Source organism: Piliocolobus tephrosceles, chromosome 2 (genome assembly GCF_002776525.5).
Source record: "Piliocolobus tephrosceles isolate RC106 chromosome 2, ASM277652v3, whole genome shotgun sequence".
Lineage (NCBI taxonomy): Eukaryota > Metazoa > Chordata > Mammalia > Primates > Cercopithecidae > Piliocolobus > Piliocolobus tephrosceles.
The window spans coordinates 193,051,264-193,068,564 of record NC_045435.1 but is presented as its reverse complement, the minus strand read 5'-3'; the positions used below and the strand labels follow the sequence as shown (position 1 = coordinate 193,068,564).

The 17,301-nt window shown below is 53.7% G+C and overlaps 1 protein-coding gene across 1 annotated transcript in view; it reads right to left on the bottom strand.

Annotated features, from left to right (window-relative positions):
* Positions 1-2,467: 2,467 nt before the first annotated feature.
* LOC111544375 (mucin-4) overlaps positions 2,468-17,301 on the bottom strand; it is a 35,614-nt gene continuing 20,780 nt past the window's right edge. The window contains exons 6-17 of the mRNA XM_026448432.2: positions 16,884-17,051; positions 16,288-16,389; positions 15,680-15,913; positions 14,129-14,266; positions 12,146-12,327; positions 9,414-9,573; positions 8,242-8,421; positions 7,505-7,578; positions 6,378-6,442; positions 6,066-6,289; positions 4,195-4,357; positions 2,468-2,672 (exon numbers count right to left, since the gene is read on the bottom strand). Coding sequence (XP_026304217.1) covers positions 2,468-2,672; positions 4,195-4,357; positions 6,066-6,289; positions 6,378-6,442; positions 7,505-7,578; positions 8,242-8,421; positions 9,414-9,573; positions 12,146-12,327; positions 14,129-14,266; positions 15,680-15,913; positions 16,288-16,389; positions 16,884-17,051 — 1,895 coding nt within the window. The remainder of the gene's footprint in view (positions 2,673-4,194; positions 4,358-6,065; positions 6,290-6,377; positions 6,443-7,504; positions 7,579-8,241; positions 8,422-9,413; positions 9,574-12,145; positions 12,328-14,128; positions 14,267-15,679; positions 15,914-16,287; positions 16,390-16,883; positions 17,052-17,301) is intronic.

Genomic DNA, 17,301 nt, shown 5'->3' with positions numbered 1-17,301 from the left:
ATTTGGTAAAATTCACCAGCGAAGTCATCTGTGCTGTGTGCTTACTTCTTGATAAATGAATGTTGTGACTATGGTTTTGTATGACAGAGCATTCCACTTTGGGGCATATGAGGGTAAAGCTACAGCTTTGTACATAGGAGAGTGGCTTCACCTACTGGGAGAAGTCATTCTCCATATAACGTAGACAGTTTGGAGTCTGCTCAGATCAAAGATTGTGATGGTTAATATTGAGTGTCAACCTGATTGGACTGAAGGACACAAAGTATTGTTCCTGGGTGTATCTCTGTGAGGGTGTTGGCAACAGAGACTAATATTTGAATCAGTGGACTGGGAGAGGCAGACCCACTCTCAATCCGGGTAGACACAATCTAATCAGCTGCCAGTGTAGCTAGAATAAAGCAGGCAGAGGAACATGGAAGGATTACACTGGCTAAGTCTTCCAGCCTTCATCTTTCTCCCATGCTAGATGCTTCCTGCCCTCGAACATCGGACTTCAAGTTCTTCAGCTTTTGGACTCTTGGACTTACACCGGTGGTTTGCCAGGGGCTCTCGGGCCTTTGGCCACAGACTTAAGGCTGCGTTGTCGGCTTCCCTACTTTTGAGATCTTGGGATCCAGACTAGCTTCCCTGCTCCTCAGCTTGCAGACGGCCTATTGTGGACCTCACCTTTGATCGTGTGAGTCGATCCTCCTTCATAAACTCCCCTTTATATATACATCTATCCTATTAGTCCTGTCCCTCTAGGGAACCCTGACTAATACAAAGATCGTATGTATGTGTGTGTGTGTGAGTGTGTGTATGTATGTATATATGTATATATATATATTTGAGACAGAGTCTTGCTCTGTCACCCAGGCTGGAGTGCAGTGGCATGATCTCAGCTCACTGCAACCTCCGCCTCCTGGGTTCAAGAGATTCTCCTGCCTCAGCCTCCTGAGTAGCTGGGATTACAGGCACATGCCACCACGCCCAGCTAATTTTTGTATTTTTAGTAGAGACAGCGTTTCACCACGTCGGCCAAGCTGGTCGCAAACTCTTGGCGTCAAGCATCCGCCCGCCTCAGCCTCCCAAAGTGTTGGGATTACAGGCGTGAGCCACTGTGCCCAACCAAAGATATTCCTTTGGGAGCTTCCTTCAACAGCACTTACCCACCCGCAAGAGTGACCTTGAACACCTGCTTTGCACCATGTGACTTCCTTTCTGACCCCATGACTGCATTTTATTGGACAGGCATTAACAACTGATGTAAATTGGACCAGTCAGATTCTCTCTTCAGGGATTTGGGATTTAGAACTAAGAGGCAGCTACCTAGTTTCTGCATAAAGTTGGAATTGAGATTTTCTAGACACAGGAATTGGGGACCAATGGTGTTGGAGTTGTTACACCAAATAGGTGTATAAGTCCTGCCTGCTGAGAGGATTATGTGGAAGCTGATCAGGTTGCTGGGGACAAGTGGAGGCAGGGTAGGGCTGAAGGGCTGTGGGATGGAGAACCTCAGAAGACTCCATCTGGGGTCTGGGAAAGGACAGAGAAGGTATATTAGGGATCGGGTCCTCCAGATCTAAGGGTGGTGTGGCGGCATGTTTCTGGAGTTGGTTCCTGGAAAGGGAGCTGAAATGGTTTAATCCCTCTTCCATGAAACACAGGCGGTGGGGACAGCCACCAGGCATGAAAACACACTGTACATTGACCCTTTTATGGCTTTGTGAAATTGATGGACAGGCAGGTGGGGAGGGGTCCTGGGAGACAGTCTGGGGCACTCCATCTTGGGGTATCTCTTTCGCCCTCCTCCTTAGAGGGGAAGCTTTGGCCTGTGCTGGGGTGGGGGAAGAAGAAGATGATGTGGAGCCTCAAGCAAGGTTAGGGTGGAGCAACTGAGGATTTCCAGCATGGGTGACCGGGCTGATTAGGACTGGATCCAGCTGCCCCTGCTGCTCCACCACCTGCCCAACACTTAACCTCCACACACTGTGCCCTCTGATGGTTGGGAGAAGCCTGTGCCCAGCCCTTCGGCCACCAGAAGAAAATCAGGAATGGAATCCCTGGTTTTGAAGACACAAAAAGTTAGACAGCTTTATTAAATAGACTTTAATTCGAAGTAAACCAGAGAGTTTTGTGTGCAGAAACATTTTGCTTAACTTAGGGCCATCACTGCATTATGAACTCTGGTGTGTGTGTGTGTGTGTGTATGCGTGTGTGCGCGCACGTGTGCACAGGCCAGTGTCCTTCTGTGGGGGTGTCTGCGTGAGGACCCATCCACGCTTGTTTGTCTTTGTGGCCTCCCCGTATGCACCTGAGCCTATGGATAAGGTATAGTCTTGTCTTGATTCCCAGTATTCACTCCCCTTGTAGAATCCTGACAGCCTTCAGTCACCTTCCCTTTTCCAGTCTCCCAAAAGCAATGGCGCCTTAAGTGTGCGGTGAGGATGGGGTGGGTCTTGAGGTAGCCTAGGCCACAGCTGCCTCTTCAAGGCGAGGCCTCAGCTGAGTGCAGGAAATAGGAGAATCTGGTCCTGGAGCAATCCCAGAAGCGCAGGACCACGAACATCCCGACCCCCAGCAGCAAGAGGCCGCCCAGGGACCCGAAGAAGATCCCGAAGAACGCGTTGAGTTTCATGCTCAGGCGCTCACAGCGCTCTCCCCAGGCCGTGTAGATGGAGAAGGACACACAGCTGGGGACCGAGAGAGAGACAGCGTGTCAGAGGCGGGAGCTCAGCCTCCCAGCCCCGCCTCTTCTGCTGGGGAAGAAGATGTTCTCTAGGAGACGCTGGGCTTGCCCCACTCTCCGGAGAGAAAGACTGAGTCAGCCCTGAGGCCGTGCTGAAGTGAGACCACCGGGCAAAGGAGGCAGCTGTGGGCTTTAAAAACATGGGCCTGGGCCGGGCCTGGTGGCTCACGCCTGGAATCCCAGCACTTTGAGAGGCTGAGGCGGGCGGATCACTTGAGGTCAGGAGTTCAAGATCAGACTGGCCAACACGGTAAAGCCCCATCTCTACTAAAAATACAAAATTAGCCAGGCGTGGTGGCGCGCACCTGTAGTCCCAGCGACTTGGGAGGCTGAGGCAGAATCGCTTGAACCTGGGAGGCGGAGCTTGCAGTCAGCCGAGAACGCAACACTGCACTCCAGCCTGGGCGGCAGAGCGAGACTCCGTCTCAAAAACAAAAACAAAAACAAAAACAAAAACGTGGTGTGAACTCAGCTGCGCGTGCAGTCAGCTGCGCCTGGGCAGCAGGGATGCCGACTGGCCACAAGTGGGCATGCGCAGTCACACCCCCGCCCCGGCCCCGCCCCGCCCCGCCCGGAGAGCTGGGCCCCGCCCCCGCTCCGCCCATCCCGTTCTTGGGCGGGATCTGGAACTGCGGCTGGCAGAGGGCGCGGAGACCAGGCCTGCGTGCGCCGCGGCTTCCTGCGCTGTTAACCAGCGGAACCCCGGGACTGCTGGCGAGGGCAGGGGCAAAGGCGCCTCCCGTGACTGAGGGGCAGGGCTGGCCCTAGACACAGGACTGCAGGTTCTTTCCCCACAAGGAGACAGCAGGGAAGCAGCAGCCAGATCAGGTGGGAGGGTTTGACTTTGGGCCTCACGCCTGCAATCTCAGCACTTTGGGAGGCCGAGGTGGGCGGATCACCTGAGGTCAGGAGTTTGAGACCAGCCTGGCCAACATGGCAAAACCTTGTTTCTACTAAAAATACGAAAATCAGCTGGGCGTGGTGGCGGGCGCCTGTAGTCACAGCTACTCCGGAGGCTGAGGCAGGAGAATGGCGTGAACCCGGGAGGCGGAGGTTGCAGTGAGCGAGAACGCACCGTTGCACTCCAGCCTGGGCGACGGAATGACACTCCATCTCAAAAAATAAAAAATAAAAAATGTTTGGCTTTGGAAACCATGCCCTGCTGCTTAACCTACTGGCTCCCCGGGCAAGTTCCTTGTCATCTTTAAGCTGCAGTTTTCTCATCTTCGAAATGGTTTCAATACCCCTGGTGGCTCCTTTGGGTTTCAGAGGTTGTAATATAGCGCCTCTATTCTCCACACAGAGCAGGCACTCACAACTCTCCTTTCCCACTGTCCCCTCTTCCCTGGTCTCCGATCTTTCTCATTACAAAAGGAGCCATCCTAATTTCTGGACCCCTTGCGGTGTCTTGCCCAGCTTGGGTTCCCCAGCACTGTCATCCACCTCCTGGCCACAGCCCTATGCACCTGCAGCGGGGCCCACTGGGCAGGTGCTGGCACTGGCCTCCATGGTCACAGTAGCCCCTACTGCACGGGGACACGCAGGTGAAGCCGCTCTGTGGGCTGTAGACCAGGTCATAGCCCTTGTAGCCATTGCATTTGAAGTAAGCCTTCAGCGTGCTCACGTTCACTGTCGGGAAGGACACAGATTAACACAGAAAGCAACTGATGAACACTCAATCAATACCTTTTCAACCACGAATTCCTTTTCAGGTGTTTCTCCTGAGAAGTAATTAGAGAGGTGCACAGATACACATGCCCCTCATATTCAGATCAGCTTGGTGGATAATAGTAACAATGTTTCAGAAGTGGGGTCGGGTTAAATAAACTGCACATCCTTACCATGGGATGACAGTTCCTATGGAAAAAGTTTCCTATGGAAAATGCTTTCCTGAAGAGCGTATGCTTTGAAGGTGGCCAGACCTGGGTTGAAACTGAAACTCTGCTAGTAACTAGATGTGTAATTCAGGGAACATTCCTTAACTCTTTCAGTGTCAGTTTCCTTTAAAAGGAAATGATCATAATAGCACTTATGCTGCTGTGAGATTTAAATGAGGTAATATGTCCACAGTACTCAGTACACTGCCTGACACACAGTAAGCACTCAAAAAATGGTAATGATTATTCTAACGTATTTTAAAAGATGACACTATATTCAAACTTACCATTATAATATGTCAAATGGGAATATGGATATAATATATGAGACAATCTGTTCACAATTGTTTAACGAGGAGGTTATCAAACATTAGGAATGATTTGATACTTCAATAAAAAATCGATGTGTGAAGTTCTTAAGCATAAAAGAAGAAAGTTCAGAAGGGTATGTACAAAATATTGTTGTCTCTCTAGGGATTGGCATTACAGGGCTTTTTCCTCTTTTTGTTCAATTTGTGTTTCCTAAAGTTTCTGCAATAAACATAGGATACTTGTATAATAAAAATTATAGGTTTTCCTTAATTGCATAGTCAGGGTTTGCCTCCCCAGGCCTCCTACCCCAACTCCCCAACATACAGTAGTTCTGAGGGATTTCGCCCACTGCTCCAGGAGAGAGCAGGCTTAGCCAGGATTCTAGGAGAAGCTCTTGCTTGGTCCCAGACCCAAGTAAAACAGCACTTTCTGTTGTGTTTGGGGTGGTCACTGCCCTATTCTCTGCCCTATACAGAAAATAGGATGTGTTATTCCTTTGTTACTCTGACAAGCTTGCCAACTTATACCTGTTCTGGGAGAACCAGGGGCTGTCAGCACTGAAAGGGGGCTCAGAAATCCCATCTCATTTTCAGATGGGGGTGCTGAGGCCTGGCCTGGGGAAGGTGCTCGGGGGTGCCGAGGCCTGGCCTGGCCTGGCCTGGCCTGGGGAAGGTGCTTGGGGGTGTTGAGGCCTGGCCTGGCCTGGGGAAGGTGGTTGCACAGGGTCACATCATTTCAGGGAAGAGTTCCCTCTGTCCCTGGCCAGTCTCCGGTCTCCAGCTTAATATCCTGCAGCTGGAGGACAGACACGATGGGGGTGTCCTTGTGTATGTTTAAGTGCAATGGCATTTTAAGAAAACTATTAGCAATGTTATGAAAATAAATTGCTGCTGTTTTACTAGCAGCCACAGTCAGCAAGGCCCTGGCTGGGTACTTGCTCTGTGAAGCTGTATACATGTGACTGCCTTAGCGGTGCTGGCTGCTCCTGCTCTTGAATCTAAAAGGAAGCTGGATAAAATGTTCACGTTTTCTCTCAAAACCAAGCAAACAGAAAAACTCAATTAACTTGTTTGTGTGGGCGGAAGCACCTCTGTTTACCCACCCCCTGCAGTGACCCCCCACACTGTCCCCGGAATGGATGGACTCACGGGCTGTCACATCCCACACGTCTTCCCTGGAGATGGGCTGGAAGACCACGTGGTTCCTGGACTCCTCACTCCTCCGTGGAACCTGGTGTAAGAACGCCTCCACCACCGCAGCCAGCAGCTGGTTGTTCAGGAAGTCGATGACGGGTCCCCAAGGGCGGTACTGGAACTCCGAGGTGACCATCCAGTGTTGAATGGGGTTTCCCGAGGCCGGTGCTGGGGAATTGCTGTGTGGGAGAGTGACAGTGAGGGGGGCCAGGGAGCGGGGGATGAGGAAGAGGACCTGGGGGCTCAAGGGGACACAGTCCCACTTACATTCGGTTCACTTGGCTGTTGCGGAGAAAGGCTCGCATGTCCAGGGTCCCCAGTATGTATGCCACCTAGGACAGAGGATGGGGGATGGGCGGGTGGGGGTGAGGCCCCATCCAGAGGGGAGACCCCCCCCCCACCTTGATGCGTGTATTCATCCCTGTTTCCCCCTGGAATGGGAGCCTCAGGACCCCAGCACATTCCTCACCATCTCTGCATCCTCGCACTCTAACCTAGCCCAGTGACTGTCTCGGTCCTTGCTTAATAATGTTTGTTGTGACGGTTTTCCATTCTGTCCCCCTCCTCAGACTCACCTCTGATGCATGACTCATGACCCCTCCCCAGTACACTGAACATGGGTTAAGTAGACCTAGGAGATTGTCAGGGGCTGGGGGTGTCAAGGTGACTTAGGTGGAGTCTAAACTCAAAAGAGTGCATAGTCTGGTGCAGGTGACAAATGTCAACAGATTTTACCATGTGGAGTGGGGAGTGGAGAGTGGGGAGTGCTATGCTTGCAGTAGTAATAATAGCAATTACAAGGTTTGAATACTGGCGTGTGGGGCACCGTACTAAATGCTTGACGCACATCATTTAAACGGTGAGACAGCCTGTTGCCTCAGGTGCTGTGATTGTCCCTGTGTTTACAGAGGACCTGTTATATAATGTGTCTAATTAACATACCTGCTCTAGTGAGGGGCAGTGCAGAGATTTTGATTCTGGGTGTGCAGGATTCTAGAGCCTCAACCACTCGGCAGTTGTGCAACTTTGCCTGTGATTGAGGTGTGGCATGGAAGCCAAGAACAGGGAGCACCCAGTTCTCTCTGGGAAGTCAGGGAGGACTCCCTGGAGGTGAAATGTCCTTTCCTTTCTTCCAGACCATACCCAAGATGCTTAGCGGTCTCGGCTGGGGTGACTTGGCACCCTGGTCTCTGCTTATGGTGAGTTGAGGTTTCTGTCCCCAGCCTTCCTCACTTCCTAGTGCCCTGCACCTCCCATGGGGCAAGAGGCTCCGGCCTCCTCTGGCAGTTGAATCCAGATGGATGACTAGATGAAGGCGGCACAGTGATGGTTCCGCCCTGGCCTGAACCCGCCAAGCGTCCCCGCCCACCCAGAGCGTGGCCTGCAGCACTGACCGAGGCGTTGACCTCTGCCATGGAGGCATTTTCCTCTTCACTGAGCAAGAGCTGGATGACTCTTAAGGGAGGTTCTGGAGATGGGAGAAGCAAATGTATCATCACCCCACGGTTTACCCAGACTTACCCAAGACGTCCGTCGGGCCAGCCCAGGGCGACTGCTCCATTCCACAGTGACGGGTCACTGAAGACACCGGAGAAGTGGCCCTCACCCTAGCGCTGACTCCACTGTGCCCCGGGCCTCCCGCCGCTCATCTCCCTGAGCCAGCTGTGAGGTCTCTGCCTCCGTCCTTCCTCCACAGGCCACACAGCCCCCTGGTCCTTGCTATGACAGCTGCCCCCGCCAGCTCCTACAGCCCGCACCTTACACCATCCCAGAGAAATCCGGAGCTCTGTCCTGTGACCCCAGAGCTTCCCCATCCCATTATCATATCCCATTCCCCAAAGGTGGGAGGAGCGTGGAGGTGAGAGGGTGGGGCCCGGGGATGAGAAGGCGGGGCCCCGGCGGGGCGCGGGAGTGAGAGGGCGGAGCGTGGGGGTGAGAGGGCGGGGCCTGGGTGGAGTGCCAGGGTGAGAGGGCGGGGCCTGAGTGGAACGTGGGCGTAAGAGGGCGGGGCCTGGGTGGAGTGTGGGGTTGAGAGGGCGGGGCCTGGATGGGGTAAGGGGGCGGGGCCTGGGTGGAGCGTGGGGGTGAGAGGGTGGAGCCTGGGTAGAGTGTGGAGGTGAGAGGGCGGTACCTAGGTGGACAGTTGGACTGAAGTTGTTCCCAGCCAGGAAGCAGAGGCTATCGGTGAAGGCCGGGGGGCAGGTGCACGTGGGCTGGCAGCCCAGAGTCTGGGAGATGTAGCAGTGGCCTTGATTGTAGCAGTAATTCACAGGGCAGGACTGGTTCCGACACAGGAAAGAGCTCCCCGGAGCTGCAGAGTGAGCAGGGAGGTCAGCAGCAGCGCACTGGGGCAGCGGAGGGAGAGTCCAGCCCGTGGAAACCCGCTCCGGGACAGGCCTGCTTTCTTTCCCCCAGTGTTCTGCGGTGGGCCACTCAGAACCCCAAACCATCCTTCCCCACTTTTCCAGGCGTTTCTCTGCAGGGCAACCCCTTTCCTCGGCCAGGCAGGTATTCTTCGACTTCTAGAGAGGGACTGGAGTGTTTCTCAGACCTTCTGCTTCAGAAAGGACCCTGAGGGCTGGCAGAGGAGGGGCCCCCAGCAGGCTTTCCTCACGCCCTCCCCTCTCACTTCCACCTCCTTGTCTGCGTTTATAAAATCTGCGGTTCTACCCACTCTGGCCTCGGCTCTGAAGGCACAGTGATCTCTAGATTTTATTTGGTTGCCTAAGGGGGCTTGGTAAAGGCCTTGCTGTGATCTCCCTCATCAGACTCTGATGGCTCAGAGCGGGAGGAACAGATGGCTGGGAGGACTCAAAGGGAAAATCAGGCACCTTTGCTGCCGGATCCCCACGCCAGCCCCTCCAAACGTCCTGACTTGTGAGATGCAGAGATCCTGGGCCTCGTGTCTCTGAAGACCCCCAGGGAGCCCGAGGACCCAGCTTGCCCGGTTCCCTGGCCGCTGCTGAAGTCTCCTCCCCTGGGCAGACCACCTTCAGTCTTTTGCCCAGGGTTTCCCCCGTCAATGCCTCAGGGATGCTCAGCCCCGTCCCCTCCCCTGTGCCTGTACAACCTCTTCTCCTTCAGCACCACACCATCCACCACCCCCTTTCCAGGCCTACCTAGATTTCCCATACCTGCCTAGATTACCTACCTAGATTGAGCATTCTAAAGGCTTGCCGGAAAAGGGAGAGAAATGGTTTGCCTTTGGCTGTCTACACCCTTGAGCTATGAGCTGCTCCCAGATGCCCCTCCTCCAGGCCCTGTTCCCGGAAGCCCGTCCTCCAGGCCCTGTTCCAGGCTCACCAGCGCAGTGCCGCCCATCCCCAGTCAGGTGTGGAGGGCAGGCCTCGCAGCCCTTCCCAGGAATGCAGCGGACGCTCGGGAAGCACGGCTCCTCACAGGCGTCCTTGGAGCGCTCGCAGTAGCGGCCGAAGGTGCCCCCGTCACACTTGCAGCCGGCCACCTGGAGGAGGGTTGCTGATCACGGGCGGCCAGGAGACCAAACTGGTAAGGGCTTCTGGGTGTTTCTGACTGACCCCTTTGGCCTGGGAACTTGTGGACCCTGCCTGAGTCGTGCCTCAGCTCCACCAGCACCTGGTGAGTACCTTCTTGACCAGGCCCTGGGGCTGCAAGGCCCTGCCTAAAGCCACATGGTAGTCCTGCCCATTTGGCCTCCCTGGTTCATTATCTACCTTGACTCCCTGCCTGGCCCTGCACCAGGATCTCAGCCTCTTCTCTCTCACACTCTAGCTCTTTGCCTGAAATCCTTTCTAGAGTAAGACGGGGGATGTGTGAATAATTGAAGCATTAATGAATGAATGAATGTATCCATGTATGTATCCATGTATGTATATATGTATCATGTATGTATATATCCATGCATGTATGTATCCATGTGTGTATGTATCATGTATGTATGTATGTATGTATCCATGTATGTATGTTCTATTGCTTGAAAACTGGATTCCTTATTTATTTATTTATTTTGAGACAGGGTCCCACTCTGTCGCCCAGGCTGGAATGCAGTGTCTTGATATTGGCTCACTGCAAACTCCACCTCCCAGGTTCAAGCCATCCTCCCACCTCAGCCTCCTGAGGAGCTGGGACTATAGGCATGTACTACCATGCCCGCTAATTTTTGTATTTTTCTTTTTCTTTTTTTTATGAGACAGTCTCGTTCTGTTTTCCAGGCTGCAGTGTAATGTCTCGATCTTGGCTCACTGCAATGTCCCCCTCCCGAGTTAAAGCAATTCTTGTGCCTCAGCCTCCCAAATAGCTGGGATTACAGGCATATGCCACCACGCCCAGCTAATTTTTTTATTTTTAGTAGAGACAGCGTCTTGCCATATTGCCCAGGCTGGTCTCGAAGTCCTGAGCTCAAGCAATCCACCTGCCTCAGGCTCCTATGTGGCCTGCAAACTGGATTTCATATAAGCTGACATTTTGACCTCCGTTGCTGACCCCCAAACCAAGAAGACAGAACCTCCCTGCTAAGCACTGAGAAAATGCGGCAACCAGAACAACAGCCCAGCAAAGGCTGTGGCTCCAATATCTCACCAAGCTCCCTGCACTCCCCTTTCTAACTCCCTTACTGAAGCAACTTGGGGCATCTTCCAGAATAGTAGATTGATTTTAATCTGTCTTTTTCTCATTGTGTATTTTATCCTTTTCTACCCCCCACCCCACCAACCATCACTACCTCTCTATCCCTTTCAAGTCCCCATTCTCTGCTCATGCTTCAGAAGGATGTGTATGTGTCTGTGTGTGCATGTGTATGTGTGTGTGTGTGTGTAAGGGGTGAAGGAGGTAGTTTTGTGTTGCTAGATAAACACTTTCTGGCTCTTCCTTTACAACCAAAAATAAAAATTAAAAAGCAGATAGGACAAGAGTTGTGGAATTAGGCTAAGTATCTTGGCTAGAAACATGGAGAAGTAGTTTCTCCAAACTGGAAAAGATGTTTCTTTTAGCTGGAGGGAGATAGTAAAAGAGAAAGCAAAGGGGCTTGGAGGTGTCAAGATAGAGCGACCAGCAGCTCTCTTCCCAGCACCGTGACGATGACATCCTAGGGAGAAATGGCTGTGGGGTGCTTCTAGGCAGACAGGACCGTAAGCGGCCTCGTAAAAGGTGTCCTGTGTCTGAGTAAGGCACAGAAGCAGCAGAGCCTCTCCCTGGGTCTGAAGGGGAAGTGGGGGCAGAGCTGTGATGGAAACCTGTGTGGACTCATGCCCAGGGACCCCATGACCACCTTCCACCCCACACCGCAGGGCCCTCTGCTGAGCTTTGCCACAGAGCTGTGGAACTGGGAACCACTGGGCACTGTGAGAAAGACGGAGGTGGAAGCCTCCTGCCAACCTGGCAGAGGGAAGGTGGGACAGAAAAATCCGGTTGAACTATAAGCAATCAAGTTTCTTTCTTTCTTTTTTCTTTCTTTCTCTCTTCCTTTTTCTTTCTCTTTCTCTTTCCTTTCCTTCCCCTTTCTTTCCTTCCTTCTTTCTTTCTTTCTTCTTTCTTTTTCTCCAATAAAGTTTCTTTTTTCTCTCTCCTCTCCTCTCCTTTCCTTTCTTTCCTTTCTTTTCATGCTTTCTTTTTGAGATGGAGTTTCACTCTGTTGCCCAGGCTGGAGTGCAGTGGCGCAATCTTGGCTCACTGTAACCTCTGCCTCCTGGGTTCAGGCGATTCTCCTGCCTCAGCCTCCCAAGTGTCTGGGACTACAGGCGCCCGCCACCACGCCCAGCTGATTTTTGTATTTTTAGTAGAGATGGGATTCCACTATGTTGGTCAGGATGGTCTCGATCTCCTGACCTTGTTATCCGCCTGCCTCAGCCTCCAAAAGTGCTGTGATTAAAGGCACGAGCCCCTGCACCCGGCCAGAAAGTTCTCTTTCTTCCCATGTGAGTTTATGGCCTGAGAGTGGAATCTGCTCCACCCACCTCCCAACACAGACACACCAAGAGAGGCAGAATCACAGCATCCGTTCCACTCCCATTTCCTCTCTCCTCAGCACAGAAACTCCTCACCTGCCTCCCAACACTCACCTCCAGGGAGGAGTTGCCCACCCTGCTGGTCTGGTTGTACAAACACTGGCTCTCTGCATTGCAATGGCAGACCACAGTCCTGGGCTGGAATGCAGATGCCAAGCCAATCTTGGCACTTCTTGCTAGAATCTCCAGAGTGAATGGCTCCAACAACTTGGGTGTCCATAGCAACGTCCCATTCTCTGCCCCGGGGAAGATGAGAACGTTGAGAGCCGGGAGACTCCTCAGCTCTGGGGTCTGATGCATCCTCATCTAACACTCTGATTGCTGGTGCAGGGCTTCTCCCACCCCTCTCAGGCCACCCTCCCCACTCCCCAGACAAATCTCATTGGTCATTTCCTTTGAGCAAGCCTGGTATCGGGGTGATCCTGGTCACGCTCCCAGCTGGAAGAAGGTGGCACAGTCCAACATACTGATTGTAACGGGGGACACCACAGAGGGAAAAGCAGTTTCTCCCTGAAGAAACCCCAAAGGGCAGCCCTCGCTGGGCTTGCACCAGGATGGGACATCCTGGGGGTGGAGGATCAAGGCCAGGATCCTCCAGGCACCGCCCCAGGCTATGCTGCCAGCCAAACCAGCTTCATTCTCCCAGCAGCCCCATCCTTTGCCCTGATTTCTCACCCACCCCCCACTTCCTGGACCTTTCCCAGACACCCCCTTCAGACCCACACTGCAGTGAGACACTGCTACACATCTTCTGATCCAGCTTACATTTTTCAAGAAAATAGGAACGTCTCCCTAGAACAGCAGATTGAAAGGAAGTGACAGAGAATAGACACACACACAATTTCCAGACCATCGTCCTCCAGGGATGGAGCCCGCGGAGAATAAAATCTCCCAACGCCATTGTCTTGCACCTGGAAGGATGCACGTGGGGCAAAATTGTCTCACACCTGGGAGGACGCATGTGAGGCAAAAGGGATGTGGGCAAAGCAGTCCCTTCTGACACACGGAGAGAAAGAACATCAGGCAGAGAGGCAAAGAAATGCAGATATGCCCCCTGGGGCTTTGGTTTAGCCAAGGACAGCCACCCGCAGAATTAGTGCTGGCAACAGACAGCGGCATCGCTTGTGCTGGGACCCCTTGGGCCTGATCGTGGATGCAGGACTCAGGGCTCAGGGTCTCGAACACCTTTATGGGGAGCGAGCAATGGTACTTTACTGGGTCCTACCCCAGGAAAACAGACAAGGAGAGACACAGCTAGGTAAACACGGTTACCAGACATAAAAAGAGCAAGAAAGGTACCAAATGAAAGTATTTTTTATATGTCTTTAAATCTTGTCCTACATTAGATCCTTCCTTTAATAGATATAAAAATGTTGTAAATTGGTCATTTTAAATGTTGCACTTGATCATTCTAATAATTTGGTGAATGCATAATGATTAAAGATGACTGTGTACGATCAGATTGAGATTAAATGATCTTTGAGTCATTTTTTTTTTTTTTTTTTGAGATGGAGTCTCGCTCTATTGCCCAGGCTGGAGTGCAGTGACGCGATCTCAGCTCACTGCAACATCTGCCTCCTGGGTTCAAGCGATTCTTCTGTCTCAGTCTCCCGAAGAGCTGGGATTATAGGCACCCGCCACCATGCGTGGCTATTTTTTTGTTTTTTTAGTAGAGATGGGGTTTCACCGTGTTGGCCAGGCTGGTCTTAAACTCCTGACCTCAGATGATCCACCCACCTCGGCCTCCCAAAGTGCTGGGATGACAGGCGTGAGCCACCGTGCCCGGCCTTGAATCAGTTCTATGTGCCCAGATTCACTCTAGCTATCTGACCAAATCACCATAAGCCTGTCACTACTGCTTACTGGGAGGCACTATTTGAGTTATACGTATCATTCCTCAGAAATGCCAGTCCTGGATATTCAAATGAAAGAGTGACGGCAAGTTTTGCTGGGTATAGCAATGCAAAATTTCCCAAAGTTTGACTCTGACCTTATCTCCTACCCACCTCCACACTCTTCCCAGCCAAACATTCTTACCAAAGAGCTTAAAGTCAGTACAGTTGTCTCTGAGCGTGAAGATGGCATCCTCAGCGTTGCTGGTGTACTGAATCAGCGTGGTCTGCCCCTTGTAGGCTTCAACCACACGACCACCATTGATGGAGGGCGGGTACTGATCTGAAACACAAAGAGGGGGTGGGGGTTCCAAGGGAGGGCAGTCTCCTGCTTTATCAGCCTCCTCTCTTTCTCAGCTCTAATACGTGTGAGGCATTCCCAGGACTGTGCCCCACCTCTGGAAGAAGGAATTATTCTGTGTACCTGCTCTTGACTGACACACAGCAGGCTGGGACCGTACTGCCCACCTAGCCAAATCTTTAGCCTCTCTCTCTCCCCCAACCTCCTCAAAAAGAGCTCCTTTCGGATTCTTTCCTGAACATGGTACTATGCTGAGTATGACAAAAAGTGACAGAAAGCAGATTTGCTTAGACCATTACAGAGTTGTACCTTTGGCAAAGGGCTGAAAACCTGAAGGGTGCCAGGCGTGGTGTCTCACGCCTGTAATCCCAGCACTTTGGGAGGCTGAGGCCGGCAGATCACCTGAGGTCGGGAGTTCAAGACCAGCCTGACCAACATGGTGAAACCCTGTCTCTACTAAAAATGCAAAATTAGTCAGGCGTGGTGACGGGCACCTGCAATCCCAGCTACTCAGGAGGCTGAAGCAGGAGAATCGCTTGAACCCAGGAGGCAGAGGTTGCGGTGAGCCAAGATCACGCCACTGCACTCCAGCCTGGGCAACAAGAGTGAAACTCTGTCTTTAAAAAAAAAAGAAAGAAACCCGGAGGGTCACATCTAAACGGACGTCGCATTTGTCCAGAAACAGAGAGGGAGTGAAAGCTTTTCACGGGTCTGTTTCTCGGAGCCCTGCCATTTCCATTTCATAGTTGGTTCACGCATTCATTCAGTCAGTCATTTAACAAATGTTTATTGAGCTAAGTGGCTGGCATTGCTCTGGGTAGTGAGGATACAGTCATGAATGAATAATAAAAAAGATACCTGTGAAAATTATAAAATATGTTGAGTAATTATGAATGCTAAGGAGAAAAAAATAAAGCAGGGAAGGCAAACAGGAAGTGTGGGTGAATGTGCCATTTTAGACAGGGCGGCCAAGAGAGCCCTCGCTGAGGAGGGGACATTGGAATAAAGACATAAAGGAGGTGAGGGGCAAGCGTGTGGCTGTCCAGGGAAGGAAAGCATTCTAGGCGAGAGAACAGCACGTGTGACGCCTGGGAGCTGAGCGCGCATGCCTGGTGTGTTTGAGGAACACAGAGGAGCCTGCGGGGCCGGAGTGGAGGGAGGTGGGAAGGGGTCCAGCACTAGGAGAAGAGCTCTGAGAAGCCGAACTGGGCCAAAGGCCACTGCTAGGATGGAGAGAGCCGGGGAAGCCACTGGAGGGTCTGAGCAGAGGAATAACAGGAGCAAAAGAATCTGCTCAGTGAATGCAGATGCACAGGGTAAAGCAGGGTCAGGGAAGGGCAGCTCCTCATCTGCTTCTGACTCTGAAAAGGCCTCCCGGGGCCTCGGGCCACTTACTGAGGGTGGTGTTCACCTGCTTGTAGGTTTTGCTGATGGCCCACGTGTGAAATCCAATGCTTGCGTTGCGCAGGGCCAGGGTGTCATAGATGCATGAGCTGTCTCCGTGACAGTTGGAGATCAAATCTTCATCCCAGGAGCTGTTTTTTTGCAGTTGTGAGTAGAAAACAGGGGTGAAGTTGGAAGGCAGCTGGTCATTCCTCTTGCCAAGGAGTCCTGTCCCGTTGATCTGCCCTGTAACACACAGAGCGTGATGGTACCAGGCATGGCACTCAGCCTTATTCCTTCTGTGTCCACCCCTACCCCTGAGTTTGTGTGGCTTGGAGCCGGGCGGTGGGAGTGCAGGGCGACAGCGGTTTCTAGCTTCTGAGTCTGGAAACACCCGCTGCAGTGAGAGGACACTGGGCCTACCCGGTTCTCTCCTCCAGCTAGAGAAAGGCAGGTGGGCTGGTGGTGGAGGGGACAGTCCTGAGGGGGCGGGATGGGGCACAGATTCCTCAGACCTTAGGGAGGATGGAGGTCTGCTTCCTACAGGGCTGCGGGGACGACCTAAACATACGGGCTCTCCTTACCTGCCCCTTCTGCCCCAAGACCCTGCCCAGACTCACAGGTCATTCCGTAGTGGAAAAGCGTCTCCTCAGAGCTCCCTGGGGGAATGATGGAGCCATTGGGCATCCTGAAGTCGTCCTCCGGACTGTTATTCCAGACTCCTGAGAGACAGAGTGGGAGGTTGGCCACCCTGGGCACACAGCTGTCCCGTTCCTGGGGAGCATCCAGTGAACGCAGTGGGGAGAGGCAGCCTCTGCCGTTGCACCTGCTGCCAGGCCTCCAGGGGAGCCGGGAGGACGGGCCCTCACACCCTGCCCGTCTGCCTTGGCGAGGGGTGGGAGGAAACGCGGGCAGCCATGGAGGAGGCCGGGAGGATGTGGCAGGCAAGAGGAAAGGGCGAAAGGATGGCTGTGCCCCCGGCCCCCGACTCCCCGGAGCCCACCCCTGATGCTCCCTTAGAGCGGGAGGTGACCGGAAAGGGTGCCTCGGTGGAGGCTGGAGAAGCCCCCCCGCTCCCGGCCCGCTCCGTGCCCCGAGGGTTCTGCTCCGAGGAGGCGGAGAAAGGGAGGCCGAGCAGGGCCGGCCGGGCCCGCGGGCGTGGGGGTCCGAGCTCCGGCTCCGCAGAGCCTCAGCGGCAGGTCCGCGCCGCGCTCACCCAGGAGCCCCTCCGTGCGGTTCTGGTACTCGGGCGGGAGGCTGGCGGAGGCGTGGAGGATGTCGGAGAGCGCGACCACCGAGACGGCGGCCCAGCCGTCGAAGCTGGCAGAGACCACGGAGCCGTTGCGGCTCAGGCGGACTCCGGTGGCGTTGAACGTCCCCTGGCCTGGAGCATCGGGAGGGCGCGGAGAGGAGCCAGGTCAGCACCGCGGCCCCCACGGAATCCGCGCCCGGCCCGGCCCGCACCACCCCTCCCCCTCCCCCTGGCCCCCCTGCCCAGGGGCTGAAGCCGGGAGGGATCTGCACGGGAGGCGGGAGAAGAGGCCGGCGACCTGCAGGCCCCGCTCCGGGGAAAGAGGCTGCGCGCACTTGGCCCTGCACCGCCACGCGCTCGGCCCCGCACCGCAACGCCCTGG